Genomic DNA, 17,448 nt, shown 5'->3' on the forward strand with positions numbered 1-17,448 from the left:
ACAAAGGTTCAGAGACAGGCATGGGACGGAGACATAGGCATGGAATGGGTTCAGAGAGAAGATGATGGGCAGACAAGGTAGTGCTACAGGAATGGCACAAAGGAAGGTTCCCGTGCCCCTTGAGAGAGCAAGAACTAGTGAGCTGAAAGGCTGGGCTGCTTGCTCTGTGGGGTGGGATCCAAATCTCCCCCAACAGTGCCCCACCCCCACCCCCACCAGCAGGGTTTTAATTCTCCAGGTTCTGACTGAGCTCCAAAAACTGATGCCAAGGCTGTCCTCAGCTCCCCAGAACCACGACGAGATATAACGGATGCGGAAGAGCCAGCCTAAGGAGGCAGCCACAGACAGCAGCCAAGACCCTCCCCAGGCGAGCAGCCTCTGCAAGGTGGGTCATCAGGACCCCCAAAGAGGGATGACCACCACTGGGCCTGGGTCCAGTCTGCTCAGATGTGGGGACACTGTCCCTGAAGCCCCCTAAGGGCTTGGGATGGGGCTGGGGCTCTCCGTTGGGAATGGAGTCAGGGAGACGCCTTGATCCTCCTCTCCATCGGCCTCTGAGGTTCCTGCAAGCCCCCTCCCTTCCTTCTCCTCCCCAGGCCCCACATAATTGCTTTCCCATGTTGCTAATGGAGGCCAGATTGATGATGCCCAAGCCTTGGGTGGGCGGTGGGTGGGTCAGGGCTGACCAGGGCTCTCAAGGCAGGAAGAGCATGCGCCTGAGACCCCCTACTATAGCCCTCCTACCACAGGACAGGGAAGAGGGAGGCTTGGACCAACCTTGAGAATACAATGTCCTTCTCAAGAGTTGGTGACCCCCCTATGCCCTCCACCCCTGCTGGGCCTGGAATGCAGGTTTCAGGCCCAAGCTTCACCTCACAGAGACCAGACAGACACTGGGGATCCAGGACACAGAGATGGGTCCACAGTCGCTTCTCAGGAGGTTCTTCCTGAGAGCCCCTTCCTGTCGATGAGGAGCAGCATGCTCATACAGCTGGGGCTATCTGGCTTGAAAAACCACAGGTGTTTCTAGCCTGACACCGGCCTCTGCCTTCCACAGCATCTCCAGCCTGGAACGCCCCCTTGTCCTCCAGTGCCCAGGCTAGAGTAGGGCTGGGCCCATTTGTTCTCAGGCCTTCACCTACCCAGAGTCCTGTCCAGGCCTGACTCATCAGTGCTCCTGGAACCATGAATCCATCCTCCCAGGACATCATCCCAGGTGGGCATGGAGACCAGCAATGGAATGCCCATTTCCTGACCCTGGCTTGAGGAGGAGGGCTTGAACCCAGGCTGCACGTGTGCCCCGGGGGTCAGCGGCTCAGTGGTGGTATGGCTTGGTGCATGCTGGGGGGTGGGGGTGGTGGAAGTGTGCGCCAGCCTGCACGTGTGCCCCGGGGGTCAGCGGCTCAGTGGTGGTCTGGCTTGGTGCATGATGGGGGGTGGGGGTGGGGGAACTGTGTGCCGGCCTGCACGCTCATGGCTTTGACTCCACTTCTCTCCTTGCTCCAGCTGCCCAGAGCACGGCCAGGCTTGGCTCTCTGGCTGGGGCTCTGGCCTAACCCTGTGCCCCTACCCCTAGGCCAAAGGTGCCTTCCAACTTGGCCCCAGCCTTGGGCCTTCTCAGCCAAGGAGCTGCAGGGGGGTGGCTCTGACAAGAGCGGGACTGGACCTGAGCAGGCCTGGGGCAGCCAGAGGCTCCCCCTCTGAGGAGCAATCAAAGGGAACCTGGAGTCCCATCCTGGGCACTGGAAGGGTGTGGGTGTGAGCAGGGCATGGGGCTGCACCAAAGACTGAGCACCCTGTGAAGCCAAAGCCCGCTCCTCTCCCACTCACACCGAATCCTCGCTGTAACCTAACCCCGGGGTAGATCACGCAGTCCACACTCCCTGTCCCGAGTCAAGTCCCGGGTCACATGCCAGGTGGCCTCCTCCGGGCAACCTCCCTGCCCGCCCAGGCTCAGGCCCCTCTGCACACTGAGCCCCGAGTTCAGGCTGAACCTTGGCCTGTGTCTCCTGGCTGGCAGGGATGACAAGCCCTCCATTCAGAGGATGGAGCCTGATCTCCTCCCCTTCATGCCCCTCTGCCCTGTGGGTAAAGCCAGGCCTGGGCACTTGTGGATGCAGAAGCTCCGAAGACAGCCCTTAACAGGCCACGGCCCTGCCAGGACTTAGCAGCCTGCAGGGCTGACTAGAACCCACTCCAGTATTCTTGCCTGGGGAATCCCATGGATAGAGGAGCCTGGTGGGTTGCAGTCCATGGGGTTGCAGAGAGTCGGACACGACTGAGGAACTAAACAAGCAAGCAAGCAAGGGCTGTCAGGACATTCCCAGGTGAGAGCTGCCTCGCCAGCTGGGACCTTTCATTCCCTACAACTCCGCCCGTGACCTCCCGGGAGTGCTCCCTCCCCACCAGAAGCAGAAAGCCCCGACCCCAGACACCTCCTCCTGGGAGCTGACCTGCCCCTCCCCACCTCTTCCCTCTTCCAGGCCTGGAAGGGGAGGGGTCCTGGGGTGAGGGTTACCTTCCCAAAGCGGGTCTGTTCCAAGGACTCATGAAATGGTGACATTTAATGAGAACCCCCCCACCCCCACCCCTGTATATACATCTATAAAAAATTCAAATACAGCAAGTTACCATTGAGTCAGACTAGAAGGGACTGACAGGGCATTAAATACTGTGGGGTAGGAGCAAGAAAGGTGGAGGGTCGTACAAAAACAGGGGCAGGCAGAGGTGGGGGACTGAAAAGTGTGGGCGCTGGGGGGAAGGGGATGGCTGGGCCCCCCCAGCGTCAGGAGCTTATAATCTGATGGTGGCAACAGAGACCCTGGGACAGACAGGAGGGGGGGACAGGAGGAGAGACTGGATGTGAGGGGCTCCCCTCAGGCCCCCCCAAGGGCTCCTGGGAGTCGCTGGCGTTGGAGGGTCCAGCCCCAGGGGGGCAGGATAGGGGCGAGTGGTGGGGTCTTTGGTGGGTGGGTTAGCTGCATGGCCCCCTCCCGTGAGGGAGGGAGGTGGGCCGGCATGGGGTGGCGGGGCCAGGGGAGGGACGGCAGGCCCGGGCCTGCCGGGGTCTCTACAAATTGTGTCTGAAGAGAATGCAGAAGGCTCTCCTGCCCGTGTGCAAAATAGAAACCGGGGTCTTCGGGCTCAGCTCCGGCCTCCTGCTCCTCTGCAGGTGCGCTGGCGTGTCCTCACAGGATGCCGGGCTCTGGGGGGCGAACAGGGCAGGAGGCCATAAGGGAAGCGGCTGGCCCGGGGGTCCCCTCAGGCTCCTCTCTGCCGCCCAGCCTCACTCCACTCACCAGATCAGGAGACTGCTGGCAGTGGTGGCAGCGGCAGCCAGGGCCAGAATAACAGGGACACTGACGAAGGAGGGCGCCGAGGCTGCCCCGCCGCTGCCCAGCTCCCCGGGGTCACAGATCTTCGTGGTGGGTGGGGGTGCCAGTGAGCTGGTGGTGCTGGTCGTGGTCTCTGGGGAACATGGAGGAAACTCAGGGAAGGGCTCGGCCAGGGCTGGGGTTCCCCCCGGATCTGGGGGTCCAGGAGACATGGCTCCTGCCTCCTGTGTCAGACCAGTGCTGCCTCCCCCGTGAGACAGCCCCAGCCTCACCCATCAGGCAGGTCCTTGTTGCTTCCCCCAGGCACACAGATGACCCCTCCATCCAGTGGCCCCTGCTGAGAATGTCCAAACAGCAAGGACAAGGAGCAGCAGGGGTTGGATAGACCAAGGGGAGTGTGGCAGCCACACAGGGTTCAGAGAGCCCTAGGGCAGACGCTCCAAGTCCCAGGAGGACAGGAGGCAGCACGAGGTGAGGGGAGGCTCACCGGGGGCCTGGGCCTCAGTGGTCAGGTGTCGTGGCTCCTCCGTCCAGGGCGTGGCGTGGGCAGCCACGCTCCAGTCGCTCCACGTCCCAATCTCGTTGTCCTTGGCCGCCACCTGGATGATGTATTCCTTGCCAGCGTAGGCATCTGTGATGGTGTGTGCTGTGCCGTCTGACAGCTCCACCTGCAGCCAGACCACCACGGAGAGGGGCGGGGAGAGGGACGGTGGACCCTGGAGGTCAGGAGAGTGAGGCACCCCCGGGAGACAGGAGGATGCTTTGGGGAGGGGAGAGGAGTGAACATACCCCTGAAGGGCACGGGGACTTCCCTGGGGGAGGGAGGGGCTACTGAGAACACCCCTAGGGGAAAGGAAAGATACCTCAGGAGGAGACCCTCCACCAGGGAGCGAAGACAGTCCTGAGGGAGATCTTTAAGGAGACAGAAAGCACCCGCACCCTGAGGGGAGAGTCAGCAGGACTGTGCTCACGTCTCCAGCTCTCTCACAAGCCCCTGACCTCGGTCCCAGCAGGAGGCAACACGAGGTTGGGGTGAGAAAGGGTTAGTGCGGTGCTGCCCTCTTCCTCCCCCATGAAGAAGCTGTTTAGCGGGAAAGCCACAGGCACAGACTTGGAGCTGGGCTGTCCGAGCCCAGATTTCAGCTCCATCCATCCCCTCCTCGCTAGGTGACTTACTTAACTTCCACTTGCCTTGCAGTCCTCATCTGTAAAATGGCGTTAACGATCTCCCTCACAGGGTTGTAATAAGGACGCAGGCACAGGGCGAGGGCCAAGCAGACTTCAGCCAGCTCTGTCATTATCACGGGTTCCAACTCGGAGCCCGGGTTCCCAGATGCCTAGCGCACCCACCAGCCTGGCCCCAGCTGGGTCTCTCCCTCAGGGAGGCCTCCAGCCTGAGGCGGAAAAGGGGTGGGGGGCGGTTCCGGGGCAGAGGGACAGCTGCTCCATTTCCTCCTGGAGGCATCGCTACCCCGCCCCCGCCTGGCCAGCCCCATCATGCTGGTCTCCCCCACCCTCCAGGCTGGCCTGCCTGTCCGGCGCCCCTCCCAGGCCCAGGCTGGGCTCTGGTTCATCTCAACGGCACCCGCTGCCTCATTAAGCCGCCTCGTAAACAGGGGCAGCCGGCAGGGGCGGAGGAGGGGCTGCTCTGGGCCACGTCTGGCTTCAGGGCTTTTTTGGTCCCCATTCCAGTCTTCTCCCAGCAAGCCAGGGTCTGGGCTACCTGACCTGACAGCCTGTGAGTACAAGAGTGTGTGTGTGTGTGTGTGTGTGTGTGTGTGTGTGTGTGTGTAGCTGGGTCCAAGCTGGAGGGAAGGCTGAGAGCCTGTGAGTACAAGTGTGTGTGTGTGTGTGTATGTAGCTGGGTCCAAGTTGGGGGGGGAAGGCTGAGAGCCTGTGAGTACAAGTGTGTGTGTGTATGTGTGTGTAGCTGGGTCGAAGTGAGGTGGGAAGGCCTCCCAACCCCTCCAGGGTCCGTGGGCCTCAGGTAGGAGGTGTGGGTAGAACCAGAGTCAGTATGGAAGACATTTTGGACCCAGACCTGGGCTCAGTGAGTCCTACTCTAGCCCTCGACCAGTTCCACCTCTGGTCCCCTCTGGCTCTGCAAAGACTCCCCCTGCTAAGTAGACCCAGCTCATTCAGCTCCTTCTCCCCCTCGCCAGGATTCCACCCTCAGGCCCCCTGCTTTGATTCTGTCCCCCAGATCTTTCCCCAAATGGAGAGGACCATGGGGAGCAGTTCAAATGACCACCTCACTGGCAGGCCTAGGGTGGGCAACCCACCACACCTCTAGTGATGTGCCTATAAGCCCATGGCTCTCCAGGAAGCCACGTCTCCTAGGCGTGGGCCCTTCTAGTCAGGTTGTCACTGATCCCTTAATCCACCACCTTCAGAGAATGGCTCCACAAGTGGCAGGAATTCCCGAGTTGCTGGCATCTGCCTTGACTAGGAGGCCTCCCTCCAGTCTGTGGCCACATGCCCTCCGGCCTTCCTGCTGAGTGGGGCCCAGGGCCTAAAGATGCAGGGAACCCACGCTCGCCTCCCCGGTCCATTTTGAGAGCCCCTGCCAGACCTCAGGGCACCCATTCTTGTGTGATTCCTGGCCTGTATCTCTCACTTCCTCCTGAAAAGCCAAGTGATGTTTTTCTCTGCTTGCCCCTCCCCATCATACACCTGCCTCTCCCCAAGACTAAGGACTGGGGACAGTCAATGCTGTTCATAGCAAAACTCAAGTTCAAAAGAACCATACATCTAGCCAAGCACCATGCTGACGTGACATGGAACAGGGCTAATGTGGGCCACAGGCCACACGTGTCCTTGCCATGTAATCCACATACCCTGCTCTGCACATGTCAGCGTGGGGGTCAGTTCTGCCCAAGGTGCAGGCCAGTGCGTGGCCTTGGCACATTAGTCACATGCATGGTGGGAGCATGGTTCCTGCTGGGACCACGTGTGTGTGTGCATGTTCCCATGTGTGTGTGGTGGGCAGTGTGCCAGGTCCACGGCAAGGCGTGTGTGCTGCGACGCGCAGGGCTGCTGCCTGTAGCTCGTTAGCAGGGGTGGGGGGCTTGTGAAACTAGACCCTGGTTATTAGCAATGCATTAGTCGCGGGCAGCTGGCCAGGCAGGAGGGACTCCGGACTCTGTCAGAGAACATATGAGCATATGAGCAGCCTTGTGGGGGCCAGGCCTGCAACGAGGACAGGCGCCCTGGAATTGAATTACAAACTTTAAAGGCCAGCTGGGATGGGGGCATGAGGAGATGGGGCTGGAACCAGGTAGACGTGGTGGGGGTACAGGGTGACCCTGAGTGCCAGCCTGGGTTGCCCTGGGAAGCATCCTCCCAGCCCCAGTCCTTGCCTTCAGACTTCCAGCCCTCAGACAGCACCCGCAACCCCAGGCTCTCAAGGAGAGAGAAACTCCAGTCTGCCCTGAACCCTTGGCAGATCCCCAGAGCTCTCTCTCATAGCTTGATCAGCATCCCAGACAACAGCCTGACCCCGTGCTGCCCCTGTCCACGGCTTGCTTCCTGGCCCAAATCACCTTCTGATCCATAACTTAAGGCTGACACCTAACCGAGGCTTTACTTTGGAGCCGTGACACTAGTCATGGCCTGAGCTCACACCTTGGGTTGAGCTTGACTCTATTGCCTGATTCTGACCCCTGGAGCCCATCTGTGAGGACAGGGACCATCCTGTCCCTTGGGTCCAGGCCCAGAGCCTGGTCCAGAGTGTAGAAGAGAGAAGTCTGATCAGGGCTGAAGCCAGAGACAGGAAAAGGGAAACACTGCCACCATCTGCCCCCAGCATCTCTCTCCACTATCCCGGGGAGTCACATAGACAGGCGTGTTTGACTGTCCTAATGGCGGTCAATCAGGATGCCTCCCCTCAGCTCCATCCATCCTTCCAGGCCCACCCTCCACCCCAGAAAGCCTCTCTGACTGCTCTCAGGCTTCCCACTGGAACAGCCAGCAGCAAGGACTCCCATGCCATGTGGCTCTGATTCCGGCTCTCAGGATCCGGGCAGGGCACTCACATGCTGCCACTGGTCCAGGATGAGGGGTCGATAGCGCAGAAAGAACTTGAGAGGAAAGGACTCGGGGTCGGGCCAGGTCGACGGGGTCTGCCACGTCACCTCTAGCCGGCGAGGGTTGCTGGGCACTGGCCGGGCTACCACGTTTTCCGGAGGGTCAGGCTTCACTGTTTAGGAAACACAGCTTTGGTGCCACACTGATCTCTTGGAACAACCCCAGCCACCATGACAACCAGTGCACATCGATAATCATTGGTCTCCTCTGTTGTCAGCTTTGGCAACTACTGTTAACAACCATTTCATTCCTCCCACCTTTCACATCCCTGTCATCACCAATGACTGTCACCAGTCACTGTCACCAGCTCATGATATCAACATCATAAATTTCATCCCAACCCCATCCTCATGATGACCAGCATGCCAATGACTAAGCCGGTGTCATGCTCTATCATGACCCTCATCATCACCTGGATCACCCACTCCTGTACCAGCATCATATACTCCCCCCAAGCCTGGCTTTCCACCTCAACTTTTCCAGTTCCCAACTGAGACACGGCCTCCCTTGGAAGAGTCTGGGCTTGAAGCTGCTCTGTGGGTCAAGGTTAAAAGACAGTTCACAGGTGTTGCAGATCTGGGTTGGAAGTGGGCTGAGGATCTGATGGAAGCAGCTAAGGGCTGAGGTCATGTAGAGTCTGGCTGAGGACCCAGCCATGGCGGGGGTGTGGGCGGAGGCAGAGGGTCTGGCTGGGATGGGACAGGGGCAGGCAGGGGGTCTGGTTGGGATGGGGGCTGGGAGGAGGGCGGTCTCTGTCCCAGTCCTGTCTCCTATTCTGACACCTCATTCATCACAGGCCGTAAGGAAGCCATTAGCGTGGTTGTGTGTGGGGGGGTGGATTGGAGGCTGCAGCTGCACAAGGGTCTGGCCCAGCCTGCCCCCCTCCCCCTCCTGCATGCTCTGGGAGCCAGAGAGATGAGGAGAAGAGCTGCTGGAGAGGCCTCTCGGCCCCAGCAGGTAAAGTGCATCCACTCAAATGTTCACAGGTGTGTACATGCCACGCGTGGACGTACATGTTATACATTCCACACACACCTGGGCAGACACTCGTGAACATCCCCATGCGTGCTCATACACACTTCTGGCAAACATCCACTTACTCCCACTGCAGGATGCAGCAGGGAGCCCCTCCCTCCCCGCAATCCCCACGCACCAATGGTGAACTCATCAAAGGTGATGGCTGTGGCATTGTGGCCCAGGGCATTGCTGACACTTATCGAGACCTTGTACTTGACGGTGGAGAACAGGTGCATGTAGCGGATGTGGCAACGGTTCTTGACGGCCGGGTCCTTCTCACAGACCATTATTTTGGAGCCGTGCCTGAGGAGGGGTGAAAACCAGGCACCATCACCAACCTCAAGGATCGGGCAGGATGGAGGCTGGGAGAAGGTCGAGCCCAAGGCTGGGCTACAGGGTGTGGATGGAGGGCATGGAGGGGGCCCGGGAGAGGTCAGGGTTGAACTGGGTCCTGGGTGTGTCTACTCACAGCACAGTCACATTGAAGGTGTTGGGGATGTAGGTGGGAGTGGGCAGATGCCAGCTGCAGTAGAAGCCCTTGGGATAAGTGTTGGAGCGGCAGCTGAGCACAGGCTCCCGCGGCGGCACTGGGGGGGAGGGGTGAGGACAGCACGGTCAGGGTGTTCCTGAGCCCCCCAGGCCCTCGTGCAAGTGTGGGGACAGGTGGGCCCCAAAACCCCAGCTCTCCCTCTTCAACCCAACAGCAATGCCAGAGGTGGGGGTGGGAAGTGCTGTCAGCGAGGGTCTGAGGCTTCCCAGGCCACAGAGAGCCAGATGTTTAATTAAAGAAAAACAAGGCCTGTATGGAGAGGGAGCCCCCCTCCACCTGCTCAATGGAGGCGGGAACCATGGGGAGCAGGGGGCTGCGGGCCTCAGCTCATCAATCACGGGACGGAGGTGATGTCTGGGGGAACTGGCCCCAGCCCCACGTCTCCTGCCACCTTGCGTCCATCTCCAGAGGGAGACTGCAACAGAGGTCAAGGGTGGGGGGCTCCACCGGGTCCTCTGGTTGCTGGGGTGATCAGGGTGCACTCCCGGCCGAAGACACATTCCAGGCTTCCCCTCAGGAGAGAAGAAGGGACACAAGACAGCCCTGGGGGCTCCACACAAACGACAGCACTGTTCACACTCATGTATGTGTTACGTGTGTGTGTGACGTGAGTGAGTGACGTGTGATGGAATGTGGGAATGTATGCAGGAGGGTCTGTATATGCAGCTCACACCACATGCCTACACGTGTGACTGTGTGTGTGCTGTTCTGTTGGCATGTACTCACCCCAGCCCCAGTCCCCAGCCTCTCCATCAGACCCGTTAAGAAGCCCGTTATACAGTCAGCAGCTGCCTTACTCTGGGGACCGCAGAGGGCCAGAGAGGGCTGGGGACATGCCTGGGGTCACACAGCAAGCCGGAGCCAGTGCCAAGCAGCAGGATGGGAATACCCACTGGCATGACCACACCTATGTACTTGGGAAGTCCTCCCTGCGTCCTAACCACTCTTTTTGCTGCTGTGAGCACTCAGCCCAGCTGTCCCACCCTCGGGTGTTGGGTAAGGCGTGAGGACAGCCGGCTCAGGTTCCTGGAAGGAGGCAGTTTCTGTGATCTGACCCAGGCAAGGAATGTCCGTCCACAGCTCCGGGGATACTGACACCTCCCTTCTGTGCCCTCCCACCCCGCCCCCTGCCTGACAGGTGGACAGGAAGCGGGAGGGGGCAGCTCAAGAAGCCAGGGATGGTGAAGGGGAGGGCATGTCTACGCCTGCTGAGTGGCTGTGGTGATACACGGCGAACTGTGGGCTCTCATCCAGTGTGCACGTGATTGTGAGTGACTCTGTGTGATTTCATGTTCATGCCCAGTATGTGTGAGGTATGTATGTGCTCAGACCCCCAGGGAGCGATCCAGCTCTGCAGCAGGAGTGATGAGGGCGTCAGACGAGCACGAGGGGAGCTCAGGAGTGATAAGGGGGCCAGAGGGGCGTGAGGGGAGCCCAGGAGTGATGAGGGGGTCAGAAGGACATTAGAGGAGCTCAAGAGCAATGAGGGGTGTCAGAGGGGCATGAGGCCAGCACAGGAGTGATGAGGGGGTCAGATAGGCATGAGAGCAGATCAGGAGTGATGAGGGGGTCAGAGGGGCACGACAGCAGCTCGTGTGTCGCAGGCAGAGTGGGCGACGGTGTGGGCTGAGATGTCTCCAGCCCCAGGCCTGCAGGGAGAGTTGGGGGCCAGTGGAGCCTGCACAACGGGCAACCTGCCTGCTGCCCGCTGCGGTCTGTCTCCCCTGGGAAGCCTTCCTGGCCCTGAGTTCATCTTGTGTCTGTCCTGTGTTCATCCTGTGTGCCTCACATATCCCTTGCCTATCTGCCCAGGGGCATAGAGGCATGGGGGTGGGGTGGGGGGGGCGGCCAAGGACACAGGAAGTGCCTTGTGGGGACCTGTGGGCCAGGCCAGAGCTGGCAGTCACCCCAGGAGGAAAGGACATTCCGAGGTCGGCTGAGAAGCCTCCACTCCCCTCCACACCCCGCCCCACCCTCCCTTAGCCCAGGCTTCAAAGGAGAGGGCGCTCGGGGGGTGAGGACTGAAGCCTGCAGAGTCAGCTCCCTGCCACCTGGGACTCTGGAGGGCAGAGCAGGGACAGAGTTGCCTCCCCATTGACCAGCTCCCTCAGTTCCCCTCTGAACATCCTCCCCCCTCAGACGAGCCTCCTCTCAAACCTCCCCCTCAAACCAGTTCCCCTCTCTGACTGGTTGACTGGGCAGGTCATGGGGGGCGGTGGGGGCGTGCAGGGCTTTGTCTGTCATCTGGCTACTCCTGCCTGGCCCTGGGCCCTGAATAGGGAAGGGCTTGGGTTTCCTGACAGGGACCAGGTTTCTCAGAGGGAAAAGGAGGAAAGAAAAACAGAGAAAAGGAAGAAAAGGAGTGACTCGCTGCAGCTGGAGCCCAGCTGAGGGGCTGGGTGGGTGGAGGTGGGGTGCTGTGAGAGACCAAGTGTGAGGCTGTGGGACAGTGTGCAATTAGGAGGCCTGTTGTGAGTGTGCTGCACATCAGGGGAGAAGCTGTTTGTGAGAGGCTGCAGTTGTGAGGCGGCGTGTGGAACTCTGATGGGCTTCCTGTGTGTGACTGGGAGTCCGGGCAGCTGTGTCACCGCGACTGGACGTGTGTGGCCGGATGACTGTGTTTGTGTGGGACTCGGGGTGAGGCTGTGCGATGTGGGGACTGTTCACATGTCTGAGGCCGCGTGGCCGAGGTCCTCTGTACAGAGGCATGTAAATGCGCTGTTGTGTGTGAGACAGTGACAGAGGACCACGGACCTGCGACGCTGTGTGTGAGACAGACCTGAAGCCTGAAGGTGTTTTTCAAACCGTGGGTGTGGGAAGGTGCCCAGTGTGTTCACACATTTAGCAGAACACACCGTGTGAGAGCATGTGTGTGAGCCGAAGCCCGTGCGCATGCGTGTCATGTCAGCACAGACACACACGCTCCGGGGTGCCCAGACTTCCTGAGTCGCCCCTGTGGGGGCTCCTGAGATGCCCAAACGACAGCATCAGCCTGCAGCAGGGCGTCCTAGCGCCCCACGCGGGGCCACGTGTGCGTGTGCATGCGTGCGTGTACCCTCGCGGGCCCAGGGTTTGTTTGTTTTCCTCCTAATTGGCTTGTTTTTCCATGTCCAGCCCACCAAACCGCATGTTTTTCCTCTCATCTCGCCAGCCCGCCTGGGCTGGAGCCCCCAGCACGCATGAGGCCTGCCCAACGGCTCAGAGAGGAGGAGGGGCAGGCTGCCCACGCCCCTGGCCAGGCCAGATCAGGCCAGGCAGGGCGGGGTGACCCTTCCAGCTCCAGCCCTCCCGGGCCACACCCACACTACTCCTCCTCCTCTTGCCTGGGCATTCAGGGCCCGTGGCCCATCCTAACCTTATCTCGTGACATCTCTTCTGGACTCCCAAATGCCCACCTTCCACCCATCTTTTCTCTCCCCAACTTCTTCAACCATGCGCTGCTCTTTCCTTCCCAGCAAACAGAGCTGAGGAGGAAGCGATGCTGAACCGAGGGGGACTAGAGTTCCTGTCTTGACCAATCAAACACGAATATTTTAAAACTGGACAAGGAACTGTCTATTTAAAATTAGTCAGTCTCTGATTTATTTCAGCCTAAAATCAGAATGACATGGAATTAGCAGTGTCTAGGGAAACAAAAGGATGCTACTAAAAGGAACCTTGTGATCCTGTTTCCTAATGTGTGTGTTGGTGGGGGGGTGTCCTTTCATCACCTTGGGTAGGGGCCTCTTTAGAAGGGGGTGTGATCATCTGCCTGAGGGCAGAAAGGTGGGTCAAGAGGAAGCAGTTCAGGGATCAGCCTGGTTAAGGGGACTTACAACAGAATATTTTTATGATCAGGTTCCCTTGGAAATAGAGACACAAAAATCTTACATGTTTAAGATAAATATTAAATAATTTTTAGTCTGAATGGCCCACAAATCAGGGGTAACTCTGTCCTGTTCTCTGAGAGCTGGTGAGAAGGATAATTTGATACTGAATGTTGCCAAACCTGGTCTCTTGTTACTAATATAAAGTGACTGAAACTATCATGATTAATGTCCCATGTTCCTCTGACCAACCCTAGGAAGAAACAAGGCAATGTGAGATAAGTACCTGATAACTAATGCTACAGCCAATTCACGGCCAGCACCCCTCTGACAGGCAGGGCCTGAAGAGTGGTCAGCGCTATATATAAAAAGTCTGGGCTCTGGTCACAAAGAGCAGCTGTGGGCATGGCCTGTGGGCATGGCTACCGGCATTACTTCTAGACCCAATCTCCCTTCAGTGACCTCTCAAAGAAAATCAAGTAACTGGGAATGAGGGCCGGAGTCACCCAGGCCTGGCCATCACAGCCAGCTTTGTCCATCAGAAGCCTTCTGGGGCTCAAGCTGATAAGCCACGGGTGTGGGTGACTTGTGCCAAGTTGGCCTCATCCTTCTTGCATGCCACTCAGCATGTAGCCTCTTTCCCCACATGAGGGCCCAGGGCTAGGCTGCGGGGTCCACTTCTGGTGCACCCTGTGGTGGGCCAGGGAAGATTCCAGTGGGCAGGAGTCACTCCACCCTGGGCTTGCGACTAAGATGTTTTGTTATGACTGCCGTCTCTCCAGTTTAAACATGTGAAAAGGCTTTTCTGTGGGGAAAGGAACATCCCTACCAAAACATACTTTCCCCTCTCCTCTGGCCCCACTGATGGGTCAGTGTTTTTGTGGAGGATGCTGAGCAACCCTTCAGCCTAACATTTCCCATGGTTGTCCACATCTATCGCCTGACAATGGGGCAAGGACCCGCTCTCAGGCCCCTCAAGCATTTCTTCCCCTCGGTAGATCGGCAGCTCCGAGGGAGTAAGCAGAGTGGGGTATATCACCCAAATGGGATGAGGCTAGAGAAGCCTGAATCCTTGGCTCAAGAAGAAAAGAAATGAAACTATGTTTGGAGTATTTATTCTGTCAGTTGATGCCTCCAGCTGAGCACCAAGGACCTGCCCAGCTGACCCTCAGCAACACTGATAACCTCCTCCTCCCGAGCTTCCTAACACCGCTTCTGAATCACACTCACTTGCTCCCCTTTCTCCCTTCCTGCCAGGCTCCTTCTGATCTCTCATCTCTTTTTGTGGCTCATTTCCTTCGATCAACCTTTTACGGGCGATCGTCTTCAGGGCTCGGTCCTGGGTCATCTTCTCTCTTCATCCCACAGTCTCACCCTTGACCATCTCATCCCCTCCCAAAGAATTAATGCTGACAACCACCCCCTTCTCAATTCCCATCTCCAGCACAGGCCTCTCCCTGAGTCCCAGAACCTCAGATCCATTGGCTACCAGCCATCTACTCCTGGTTGTCCCCCAGGGACCAAAACCCAACATCTACAGCAGATGGTGCCGCAGATCCCTCACCCGTACCCGCTGACCGCCTCTGCAGTTATTTGCCTAAGAGCTTTCTTTGGCCACCAAAACCTGCATTGCCTGCCGGGGCATCAGGCCAAAAGTGCTGGGGAATGAAAGCCTCCCCGCCCCCGCCCCCACTCCTCAGTGTGTAAGCATCCGGGCTCCTCAGCCCTCAGGCAGGAGAACTCCAAGGCACTTGCCCTGCCTTCTCAGCTCCTAGAGCTCCCCCAGCAGCGTGGGCTCCAGCCACCCAGAAGCAATGGCTAAGTAACTCCCTCTGTATTGGCTAACATCACTTCCTTTTCTCTATCATTTCTCCCATGCCCTAATGATGTTTCTGTCACCTGCCAAATAAACTACTTGCCTGTGAGCTGTCATCTTGGGTTCTGATTCCAGGGAAAGCCAAACTGAGACACCACATGAACAGAACACACTGCCTCCTCCTCCAGCTGACCCCTGCACCTTGTCTCCGTTGCAGCAATCAGTCCTACCAGCTGTCTTGACTCTTCCCACTGTCCACTCTCCCACTCTCCCTACCTCTGATCCATCAGCGACTCCTGGAGGCAAAATCATTCTTCTCAGCTTCCCAACCCCATGTTCTAGTCCCAGGTCTTCCTCCACTCTCTTGCATCCCGGCAACAGCCTCCTTCCTGCCCCTTGCTTTGCCCACCCACCTGCCAGCCCTGCAGCATAGTGAGAAAGATCTTTTAACAACATGACCCTGATCATGTCCCTCCCCTCCTTCAGCTCCCTTCTGCCATTTACACCAACCCAAGTGGCCTTCCCAGGCCCTTTCAGCCTCTGAGGACTATGATCACATTCAGCTCTCAGCCAGAAAGAACTTTTTCAATGTATCTTCCAAATTCCCCAAGTCTCCACGTGCCTCCCATTCCAGGAAGCCTTCCTTCTTCCCCGGGGCCTCCTAGACTGTCCACACCTCTCCCAGCATCACCAGATATACCATTTTCTCCCCCAAGGCCCTCACAGCCAGCCCCTGGGAGAGCATGCACTGGAACAAGGCCAACCCAGCTCGGAGCTGTGACCTAGGATTCCTCCCACCAGGCCCCACATGGGCAGTGCCCTGCCAGCCCTCCTGAGCCCATCTTGTCATAGGGGACAGGATTTCTGGGTCTCAAAGACCTCCAGTGGAGGGTGGATACCAGTGCAAAATGCCAGGGGTCTGCACTCAGGGGGCGACACTGGGCTCAGAGGTCGGAACAGTAGGCTTAGACAAGGTCAGAGGACAGGAGTCAGGACCTCCACCACCACCAGGAAGGGGATGTGATCTGGGCCAAGGGTCTGGGCCTCACGGACTCCCCCACTGAGTGAAGTCGGGGGTCACACAAGGGGTTGGGAGTCACACTTACAGCCCACATGGAGAAGCACCTGGTGGCGCAGGTGCCAGGAGTCGCGGTGGAAGCAGGCGTAGAGGCCGCCGTGGCCCAGCTCCAGGCTCCGGAGCACGAGCTGAGAGCCGTTGAGCAGGTCAGGGGCCAGGTCTGTGCCATTCACCCGCCACGTCACCGCCGCGTCCCAGCTGGCGGTCCCACATGGCAGAGTCACGTCTGAGCCCAGGCGCTCATACTGCACGTGGGGAGTCTCTGTAGGGGGTGGGGAGGGCACAAGGCAGAAGTCACAGGTCACAGCCCGGCCCAGCACTTCCAGATGATAGCGTAGCGAGAGCAGGCGCCCTGAGGCTCAGGGCGCGAGTGTCTTGGGGAGACAAGGGATCTGCAAAATTCATTCATGGCGTGCAAGGGCACAAGTAAGTGTCTCCAAACTTGGATGTGTGCGTCCGAGGACTGTGTGTGTGACTGGGCGATGCTGTGTGTGTGTATGAGAGAGAGAGTTTGTGTAGACTGCTGGGACAGAAGACCTAGGTCACCTCCAGTCACCAGGTCCTTTTGAAAGTTTTCCTGACCCCCAAAACCCCAGCCTCCCGCCACCAAGAGGCCCAGCCCCAGTCACTGACATCTGCTAGCCAGGCAAGCTGAGCCCCTCTTGAACTCCTTCCTCTGTCTCTTCCCTTCTCTTCATCCTCCCCATCCTTGTTTTTGTGTCCTGCCTTTCTCCCTCTCCCCGACAACTCTGAACCCCCGACAAGGCCCTGTCCCCCAGCGGTCCAGGGCAGCAGAAGGAGGAAGAGTAAGCACAGGAGCCCTAGGGAGCTCCTGGCAGCTGTCAACATGGTGGTGAGGCAGGAACTGCATGGGGGGCGGGTGCAGGTGGGGAAGCGCAGGGACTGCGGGAGCTCTGACCATGCCTCTCCTGCCCCCAGGAGGGGCCTGTCAGAGCCCACAGCAAAGCCCAGCCCTGGCCTCAGCCGCCCAGGCATGATGGACAGAGCCCAGGAGACTGGAGTGGAAGGGCGGAGGGGGCAACTGTTGAGAGGAGAGCGAGGTGAGGAGGCAGTGAGACAGAGAAAGTCCTGGACACTGACCTCCAGACATGGCCGAGCAGCAGGGCACGGGGAGACACAGGCCTGCCCTCGTCATCCCGCCCCCCAGCCTGGAAGGATAGATGCTTCCCCAGACCTGCAGTTCTGTGTAGTGAGGGTGGGAGGGGCAGAGCAAGGGGGGTGGGGGGCTGTGGGATCCCTCGTTAACACTCCCTCGGTCTCCCCTCCAGAGAGCCACCCCGCTGAGTTGGGGGATTTTCAGAGGCAATTCCTGTTAACGAGCCAATTAAGTTGGGCCAGTGGCCTCTTAATTAGACTTGTTAACACCACCGGGGGCCGCAGGAGGTAGGGATCCCCCTATGCTGCCAGCGGCCCCCTTCCCCTCCCTCACACACCTCTCCCCAGCCCTGCTTTTCTCTGGGCTGAAACATCTGTCCCCAGTTGCTGCCTCTGTGGCCCTCCCCAGGCCAGGATCCCTGTCTGTCTGCCGGGCCCTGTTCTGCCCTTCTCTGAGCCTCTCTGTCCCTGTCAAAGGAGAGGGAAGCAGGAAACCCCGCCAGCCCTGACCACTCGTTCGTGGGGCCTGGGACCAGCCGAACAGAGGATGAACAGGCGGAAGGGTGGCGGCTGGGGGGGGGGACCTTGGAGGCCGCAGCTGTGAGGCTAGAGAAGAGATTGACTGGGGGCCTCCCTCTGACCAG

At 58.9% G+C, this 17,448-nt stretch overlaps 1 protein-coding gene across 7 annotated transcripts in view; it reads right to left on the reverse strand.

Moving 5' to 3' along the window:
- Window positions 1-2,632: 2,632 nt before the first annotated feature.
- The window catches only part of CNTFR (ciliary neurotrophic factor receptor), a 37,834-nt gene continuing 23,018 nt past the window's right edge, over window positions 2,633-17,448 (reverse strand). For 6 of the 7 annotated variants that reach the window (XM_052644637.1, XM_052644638.1, XM_052644640.1 and 3 more), the window contains 8 exons: window positions 15,717-15,950; window positions 9,380-9,538; window positions 8,908-9,025; window positions 8,575-8,741; window positions 7,370-7,533; window positions 3,823-4,003; window positions 3,300-3,468; window positions 2,633-3,205 (listed from right to left, as the gene is read on the reverse strand). In XM_052644637.1, the coding sequence (XP_052500597.1) occupies window position 3,205; window positions 3,300-3,468; window positions 3,823-4,003; window positions 7,370-7,533; window positions 8,575-8,741; window positions 8,908-9,025; window positions 9,380-9,538; window positions 15,717-15,950 (1,193 nt within the window). In that variant the 3' untranslated portion in view covers window positions 2,633-3,204. The remainder of the gene's footprint in view (window positions 3,206-3,299; window positions 3,469-3,822; window positions 4,004-7,369; window positions 7,534-8,574; window positions 8,742-8,907; window positions 9,026-9,379; window positions 9,539-15,716; window positions 15,951-17,448) is intronic. The other variant, XM_052644643.1, reaches the window with a different exon arrangement.

Source organism: Budorcas taxicolor, chromosome 8 (assembly GCF_023091745.1).
Source record: "Budorcas taxicolor isolate Tak-1 chromosome 8, Takin1.1, whole genome shotgun sequence".
Classification (NCBI taxonomy): Eukaryota; Metazoa; Chordata; class Mammalia; order Artiodactyla; family Bovidae; genus Budorcas; species Budorcas taxicolor.